Source organism: Lathyrus oleraceus, chromosome 5, assembly GCF_024323335.1.
Source record: "Lathyrus oleraceus cultivar Zhongwan6 chromosome 5, CAAS_Psat_ZW6_1.0, whole genome shotgun sequence".
Taxonomy (NCBI): Eukaryota; Viridiplantae; Streptophyta; class Magnoliopsida; order Fabales; family Fabaceae; genus Lathyrus; species Lathyrus oleraceus.
In genome coordinates, this window is record NC_066583.1 from 24,803,220 (window position 1) to 24,812,443 (window position 9,224).

The 9,224-nt window shown below is 39.8% G+C and overlaps 2 protein-coding genes across 2 annotated transcripts; both read right to left on the reverse strand.

Moving 5' to 3' along the window:
- Positions 1-3,865: 3,865 nt before the first annotated feature.
- Positions 3,866-5,083, reverse strand: LOC127078517 (uncharacterized). Its single transcript, XM_051018965.1, has one exon. The coding sequence runs from the start codon at positions 5,081-5,083 to the stop codon at positions 3,866-3,868; it is 1,218 nt and encodes a 405-aa protein (XP_050874922.1).
- Positions 5,084-7,239: 2,156 nt separating this feature from the next.
- Positions 7,240-8,256, reverse strand: LOC127078518 (uncharacterized). The gene has a single exon (XM_051018966.1). The coding sequence runs from the start codon at positions 8,254-8,256 to the stop codon at positions 7,240-7,242; it is 1,017 nt and encodes a 338-aa protein (XP_050874923.1).
- Positions 8,257-9,224: the final 968 nt, after the last annotated feature.

Sequence of the window (9,224 nt, forward strand, 5' to 3'; positions counted from 1 at the left end):
CCTTTTCCTTTCTCTCGCCCTCGTTGCGATCGAGCCTCATCCTTTCTCTCGCCCTCGTTGCGATCGAGCCTTTCCCTTTCTCTTGCCCTAGTTGCAATCGAGACCTTTGCCCCTCCGTAGCCGAACTACGGCAACTCTGATTCTCATATTCAGATGAGATACGTAGGCACGAGATGCGATGTCTTGTCGAGTTTGACTAACAACTAACACTAATTCTCTTCTCTCGCCCTCGTTGCGATTGAGACTTTCTCTTCTCTCGCCCTCGTTGCGATTGAGACTTTCCTTTCTCTCGCCCTCGTTGCGATTGAGACCTCCCCTTTCTCTTGCCCTAGTTGCAATCGAGACCCTTGCTTCCTGTGCAAGTTAGGTTTGTGTGTGGCTTGCTTCCTGTGCAAGTCATGTTTAGGATAGGTTGGCCCTTGTGCCAGTTAGCTAGAAACCTTAACTTAGGGTTGACTTTGCATGACAACATCTAGGCTCGAGTCGTAGTCTCCCTAGTGTTGTGTCTCCCTCTGTTATCTGGTTAGGCTAGGTCCTTTTTTCCTTGCGTAGGGGAACTACATCGCCCTGATCTTCATACCAGATGAAGTATGTAGGCAGGAGATTGAGCTGATCTCTCCGGGCGCCCTTTTTCTTTTTTGAGTGTGTTGTTTGACAGTTATAGGCTCGAGTCCCCGACTCCCTATTAACTTGTTGTGTTGTTGCGTGTTTGGAAGCCGATGTAAGTCCATCGAGTGGCATTTGGGTTCCAGTGTGCGTGTGTTTTGGTTCGGATGCTGATATAAGTCCAGTGATTGGCATTCAGGCTCCATGTTTGCCTTTGCCTGCTTTTGTTTGTGTGCGTGTCAGCCGAGCTACGAATGCTCTGATTCTTCTCTCGTCCGAGAAGATACGTATGCATAGGATGCGACATCCTAGCGAGCATGTGTCGTTTCCCAGTCCGAACTAATTCGACTCTGATGTCTATGCCTGATAGACTAAGTAGGCCCAGGATACGACATCCTGCCGAGTCAGTTTCAGTCAGTTTCTTTTGTCTCTTCCAGCCAGTGTGTGTGAGTTTGAGCAGTGTTTAGCAACCAATTTTCCTTCCTTTTGTGCGTGGATCCCGTAGAGTACTACGGATGCGTAGGGGTGCTAATACCTTCCCTTCGCATAACCGACTCCCGAACCCATTCTCTTTGGTCGCGAGACCATGTTCTTTCCTAGGTTTACTTCGAGCGTTTCCTTTCCCTCTTTTGGGATAAATAACGCACGGTGGCGGCTCTGTTGTTTCTTTTTTTTCCCTCCGGTTTTTCGCATAATGCGACACTTTTGCATATTCTTTTTGTGTGTGGTATGTTTCATGAGCATAGTTCACTATACTATGTATCTAACATGCATTAACACCAAAATTTTCTTGCCCGGCCTCAAATAGTTGTGACTTCTACATAAGTCCAATTACGATTGCTTAACATAACGCTAAATTTGTGACATAAAAGGCATAAGCATTCTATTTAGTGAGATTGTAAGTCTCCCCTCTTTCATGGTATTGTGTCGAAACTTGGACTTTTTTCCTTCCTTTGGAAGATGTCTTGGTTCAAGGATCCATGCTTGTGATAAGTGGGTTGAGTGTTCTCCAAAGAATGACTTCAATTAAAAAGAAAAAGCAAAACAATACTAACTTCTAATCTATTAACTACTAACTTTTAATTTCAAGCCCTTTACTTTAATGCCATTTAATTCTAGCTTTTATACATTTTCCATTGTTCATATCATTCTAATTGTTTATGTTAATGCAATTTTCACTTTGTCCATTTGGACCATATTGTGTGATATATTTTGTTTGTGTATACTTTGCTAGTTTGTGTGGTCTTTGACCATTAATGTACATAATAACAAAAAAAAACCTAAAAGACTTTTGTGTGGATTGTTGGCTTGATCTTGGACAAATGGACTTAGAACTTAGGTAACATTCCTATGCTAAAGGACTTGGCCAATGCCAACTTGTTGAAGAACCAAGTGCTTGCAATCTGAAACTTCATCTGATACATCATTCAAGATCCTTTTGAGTTCATCTGCAACATGATCATTGTGAAGCTGTTATTTTGAACCTGTGACTTGTGGAATTCATCTGTTACATGGGCTATTTTGAAGAAGATCGTGGAATGGATAAGCTTGGATGTGGCCATATTTATTTGATGCCTTGCTCTTCAAGATAATATAATTGTGCATTTGTGTGTTGCTTGACTCTAAAAGTCCAAGGGAATTCTGGGTTACTATTGACATTCTTGTCTATTGGATTGCTACCCATTTGGTCAGATCTTTTCAACTCTAAACTTTTAATTTTGTACATAGGATAATCTCTTCATCTTCTCCCCATTTCTTTAATTTCAAAATCTCTCCCTCCATTTTTCAAAATCTTCTTTGTGTGAACTACTTTTGTTCTAAACTTTGACCACTTTTGCAAAAAGATAGAAACTTTGGCCTTATGCCATTGCATTTTCAAACTTCTTTTCTTAAATCAAACTTGTAAATAGACTTAACTATACTTGACTTAAACTTTCAAAAAAGCCAAAAAGAACTAACTCATTCAAACCATTTTTAGGCCTTGTGCCTTTCAAACTTAATTTTTGTTAAAAATAATGCATCCACTTTGAAATTTGTATCACGAACTACGAGGTTTTGATCCCTCATTTTTATGTTGGTACGTAGGCACAAGACCGAAGGTCTTGTCAAACACAAAAATATAATTAATGAATTCTTTTCTCATCCCCCCATTCTATTTGTTTATAAACATCACTTTGTACCAAATACATATGCACACAAAAAGGGCTCCCTAGGAGTACCTAGGACACTTTGGGTGCTAACACCTTCCCTTTGTGTAACCAACCCCCTTACCTGTAATCTCTGACATTTTATTAGTTTTGATTTGAAAACTTCTTACTTTTTGGGTTTTGTTCGTACTTTTTCCCTTTTCCTTTGGAAACAATAAAAGCGCGGTGGCGACTCTTGTTATTTGGTCTCTAGCTTATCCATAGCTTGATGATCATGAATTTACCGCTACACATCCACAAGAAAGTTGAATCATACGAACATGCGTGAATCGAACCTTGCGCTAGACGTAGGCCCGATCGAGGAACGATGCTTCGTAACTTCCAAATAGTGATTTATTGAGTTAAGTGACCTCAATTTACATGTTTCCATACAATGAGAATATCCCTTAGATACTTAAGTCTCACTCTATTATGTAATTCAACACAAGTGTCCCAAGTTGAAGAGCTTGAGTTAGGGAATTGAGTATAGAACCTTGTAGAGCCGAGGGGACCCATAAGATAGGGAACCCCATGAGATTATTATCTCATCGCATTATTATTGTTTTTTTTTCAGGTGGTTCTTTGTAGGTTAAAGACAAGGATGAGCTTGTATGATGATGTTTCAAAGACTTTTGTTATCGTGATCTTCCGTTGAGGATTATGTGCAATGTGGATATTATGCATAGATCTTAGTTTTTGTTTAGGCACTATTGTATGTCATGTTCCATACATTGTATTTTACGTTATGAACATGTATATAATGATGTCGTAAGGTACTTGTGTTTTATCAGTACCAATTAATACTTCGTATAATATATTTTCTAGGTGTATATTATACGGGGCGTTACAATTGATATCATAGCAAGTCGATTCTCGATCTAGCCTTGAAACATCATAAGTAAATCAATTCCTACCTCACATGTATGTTTTTCCAACATAATTCTTAATGTCATAGTATGTAGTACTGGGTATGATCAACCTAATTCTATGTGCGTGGTAGGTAGGATCATGGTTAAGCGACCACGAGGAATCCAAATGTCTAGTAGTGGTTATGTTCAGTGTGTAGGACCAGACTAAGAATTTTGGAAGTAAAGAGAATCGATGTGTCGCAACACACTTGACAAAGAGTCATTCATACAGTTGATTGAGATATTTAGTGCCATGTTATAATTTCTTCCTTCTTCGGGGAGCTCTTCATTACTGAAACTCAAGTTATTGCAGGCCGTGATGTTAGCAACGATACCATCAAACTGTCCGACCGTCACATCATGGTCTACATAGGCTTGTTCTAAGACTTTCTGCAAAGCTTCACAATGAGCCTCAAAGTTCATCAACAAAGATAAGACATATATCTTGGAAGGTGTATGTAGTAATTGTTCCACCATATTGCATTCACTTTTCTTGATGAGCTTCAACACCTCATCGTCATCACTTTTCAGATTCATGTTATCAGATTGGCCAACCGGTTCAAAAGGGATCTCAACATGAGCCTGTTTTCCTGCTGCGACATCCTCAATCCTTTTTGCAAATATATGCCCACTCCTTGTAACCCTGCTTACATCAGCGACATTAACAATGGAGGGTAGAGGAACATCCTTTCCATTCCCAGTCATTGTAGCATTGTACTTGTAAGGCACGACTTTATCAGATTGGTAGGGAACTGGGCCCGGTAAGTTAATGACCAGAGGAGTCACAGAAGTCTTCGGACTGTCATAAGTAATTTGTATAGGCTCGGAGTCGTTGAACTGAGGAACTATGACATTCACTTTGTTGTCACTATTGACCATATTGACCTGATTATAATCTCTGGCTCGGTAGGCTACAATGTAACCTTGGTCCATTTGATCTTGGAGATCCGTTACAACAGTTAGGCATCCTTGAGAGTTCTTGGAACAAACCCTGCAAGAGGCGTAGTTATGTGGAGGCACAAAACCATTCTTAATATATCTGTTGTGTTTCTTTACTAAGTTATCGCCCAACAACCGTACATCATAGCTCCGGAAAGTGCCTGGGCAACCATATACCATGTTAATTGAGGCTGAACCATGTTGCAGTAGATGATTAACTTGAACATTGGGGTTTATGTCCTTAAATGAAAGGATACCACTCTTGATGAGCCTCTGAACATATGACTTTAGACCAAAACAATTTTCAATGCTATGTCCTGGTGCCCCTTGATGGTAAGCACAAGCCTTGTACCAATAGGGAAGGTCCTTTGGCATAGGTGGTGGAGACCTTGTCTGGACATGATTTTTAGCTAGCAGTGCAGGAAACAATTCTGCATAGGACATTGGGATAAGATCAAACTGTGGCCTTTTTTGAATACGATTTTGATTGTTGAATTGAGAGCGAGCCTGTTTTGGAGGTTGTTGATGTTGTTGATTTGATGGTTGTTGCTGAACATGTTATTGTTGCTGATGTTGTTAAGGATACTGTTGTTGATGTTGATGCGAGAACTGTGGATGATAAATTGGCGCTACCATTGGTGGACTAATGATTCGTGAAACGGCTGAAATGTGTTGATACTTTCTTCTTTGTCTACCATATGAAACGACACTAACATCTGATTCTTTCTTCTTGGAGAAATTATTGGCGAATTTCTTAACATGACTAGAAGCGCCAGCTTCCTTAGTCAAACGTCCCTTTCAGACTACTTCCTCAAGTCGCATCCCCATGTTTACCATCTCGGTGAAATCACTGGGTACACTAGCGATCATGCAGTCATAGTATAATAAACTCAGAGTTTTCAAAAAGATTTTAGTCATCTCTTTCTCTTAAAGTGGAGAGAAAATCAGTGCAACAATTTCACGCCACCTTTGAGCATATTCCTTGAAACTCTCTTTGTCTTTCTGAGACATGGTCCGGAGTTGATCTTTGTCTGGAGCCATATCTACATTATATTTGTATTGACGAACAAAAGCTTCACCAAGGTCGTTGAAAGTACGAATCTTCGCGCTGTCCAAGCCCATGTACCACGTAAGAGCGGCACCACTTAAACTGTCTTGAAGGTAGTGGATTAGAAGCTAATGATTGTCAGTCTGAGTGGACATCTTCCTAGCATACATAACCAAATGACTTTGAGGACATGAACTTCCTTTGTATTTCTCGAAGTCTGGTACTTTGAATTTGGGCGGAATTTGAACATTAGGAACCAAGCAGAGTTCGGAAGCGGTCTTGCCAAAAAGATCCTTACCTCGAAGAGCGTTGATATCCCTTTGAATTTCTAAGAACTGATCTTGAAATCCATCTAACCTTTCATCTACTTCCACAACTTTGCTTGGAGTAGCGTGAAAAATGTTTTCTTCATTATAAGGAGTTGTATGCACCATAGGAGGAGGTACATACATCACAACAGTCACTACTGGAGCTTCAACATTTTGAGGGTGGTGTCCAGTTGGCATATAACCGTGAGGCATGCCCCAAGGGAAACCAGGTGGCATGTGATATTGTTGATCATTGACGGCCGCCACTAGAATGGGCGTCAAGACGTTCTCAGAGATTGTTGTTCGTTGCAATGGATCTTGAGAATTGTTCGATGACTGATTCTGAGCAGCCACCAAAGTGTCCATCATAGCAGTAAGCCTTTCCAAACTGTCTTTCAAGGTGATTACTTCCTCCCTGAGCTTTTGGTTTTCTTGTTCAAGCTGACTCATCCTTCTCCAGCGAGTGGCTCGAGTATTGTAACTGGTGATTTAGTTTGACTATTGGAGGGAGAAGACACGTGTAAGTTTTTTGAAATGCAGGAACTTGTGCTTGAATGATGCATGATATGCAGATGCAAAAGATGAGTTTTAATTTTTAAGAAACTCAATAATTTATTGCAAATATTATAGAGACAAAATTTGGTATAAGCTGAACAAAATTCTTTTTTTATTAAACAATTAAGGGATTACAAAGGAGAAATACAATTTCAACGATCCTAAACAATACAAGAGGAAAACAGCTAAGTCTATGAGTCCTAAGGAATCTCATCTGTAGAAGGTCCTGTTGCTGGCTGATGCTTCCTCTTCTGCCTCTTTAGCTGAGCATTCTCGATCATAAGCTTGTCGACGATACCCTTCCAAGCACCTGAGGTAGGAGGTATGCTGGAGTACTCATGAAATGGCTGGACTTTAGAGAGAAGTAAACCTTCTTGTTCCTCCTGTTTCTTCACAGCTTGTTGTTCCAGAATCTCAATCAAATCATCCTTCTCCTTTAGCTGCTGCTCCATCTTCATCTTCTTATCATTCAAGACATAATACTTGCCTTTCCAAGTGTCTCTTTCCAATTTTAACCTATCCAAAATTTCTTGAAACTCTTCCCTATTCTCAATAGGAATGGTGGATGATGATGTTATAGAATAAGGGAATGAGGGCTTCTCAATAGCATAGGGCATCTTAAGTTCACTGGCTCTAGAACAAACCCATTGGGTATAGGGCTCAAAAGCAACACAATTCTTTCTTCCTAATCAGTCTTTTCCTTTCCTATGAATGTTGCGCCAAGCATGTATGATTCTATCCTTCAAACCGGAACTCTCTTCGTCATTGAGGTAAAAGAAACCTGACAACAGAAGGTTATCGGGTTTATCTGCCATAGGATATCCTAACTGGTGTCTGGCAAGGATGGGGTTATAGTTAATTCCCCCATGTACCCCAAGGATAGGTACGTTAGGAAACTCACCACAACTGTCAATAATTACTCCAACATCATAGGAGGGGTCATACCAATGTATATTCCCTTGATCAATGAACATGAACCTCTGAGACCATCTGAGCTTCTGCGGATTCTCCCCGAAGAGCCTGGATCTGGGTAAGTGAGAAATAAACCACTTATATAGGAGAGGTGCACAACAAAGAATGTTTTCGCCACCTTTCTTAGTCCTGTGATGGATAGAATGGTAGGTATCTCCAAGTAATGTCGGTACTGGGTTACCAATTAAGAAGATTTGTACAACATTAACATCCATAAAGTCATCAATGTTTGGGAAGAGCACAATTCCATAAATGAGTAGAGAAAAAATGGCTTCAAAGGCATCTCTAGTATCTTTTTCTGCAAAGATAAAGACTTTCTCCATCAGGAATCTAGAGGTTAGACCGAGAATCCATCCTTTTTTAATGAAGTTGACCTTCACAACAGGCGTTTCTAAGTGAAGTGCTTCTGCAATAGCTACTGGTGTAGGGGTCTTCTCTGAACCAATGAATGGTAATTTGTCAAAGACTGACAAACCAAACCAATAAGAGTATTCTTCTAGAGTAGGCATAAGCTGGTAGTCTAGAAATGTGAAGCAATGGTAGAGTGGATCATAAAACTGTATCAGGGTGTTCAGAACTCCATCTTCAACCTTGGTCTTCAAGATACCCATAAGTCTTCCATACTGAGCTCTGAAATCCTCTGGACTAACTATCATAGAACCAAGCTTCTTCAACTCTGTTAAGTCAGGACATTTGAAAGTGTATTTCTTGGTATTCCTCCTTCCAAGTTCCATTTTACCTATCGATATTTGCAAAATAAAACTATTGAGTTTCTTGGTTTTTATGCAAAAAGGTTTTTATGGATGCATGAATGCATGAATGCATGTTTCACAAATACGGGTTTAGGGATTTGACATTAAGCATGGAGCCAAGGGTCTAACCATCCCACAATGTATGAACTAATAGGTTTATTTTGTACCTGTAGAATAAGGTCCTAAAGTGGTCCCCAGAGTCATAGATCCATCTTTAGGATATTATCGGTTTAACGACTTGCTCGCAGACCAATAATATTCTCAAGAGAAACTCGTCTGAGTGTAGCATCGGGTAACAATTACCTCAAATCTTACACCTGGATAATCTCCTCACTACATCCTAAAAAGGCTTAGATAGGTTGAAATGTTTCTAAAGGTCCTCAGTTTCTTAGAGTCCCAGATCGAAGATAATAATGCCACTACGATTTACTCGTAACAACATACCATCAAAGGGGTCTCCACCGAGCGGGGTTATATCATATGTTAATCATGTTTAGGATTACTCCAGACATATAACTTTGATTATACCACCATTCTATCTTATTTGTATTCTCTAATCCGGGTTAGGATTTCCTCACCACTTATAGATCTCCATAATGAAACCTAAGAAAACATAGCAACAAATAATAATAAACACATATAAACAAGTTAGGTATCACCCACTTAATATTCCCTTCCTAGTGAAGTCGCCATTTTTGTCGCGGTGAAGAATCGGAGACCAAGCTATTGATTAAACTTGACTCATGAATCAAAATATCACCACTGAACTTTAATTTATCCCAGGGAAGGGGAAAATATTCAAAAATAACCCAATATGTATATGCAAAGCTAGAATATTAAACTTAAGCTAAGCAAAGGGGGGGGGGAGATTCTAAAGTACGGGGATGTGTTATGAAAAGGGAAGGTCTTAGCATCCTAATCATCTGTAGTACTCTACAGGAACCTTTTAA

Excerpts from the sequence above, each read along its gene's own strand:
- LOC127078517 (XM_051018965.1), bottom strand. The coding sequence starts at position 5,083 with ATGTCCTATGCAGAATTGTTTCCTGCACTGCTAGCTAAAAATCATGTC.
- LOC127078518 (XM_051018966.1), bottom strand. The coding sequence starts at position 8,256 with ATGGAACTTGGAAGGAGGAATACCAAGAAATACACTTTCAAATGTCCT.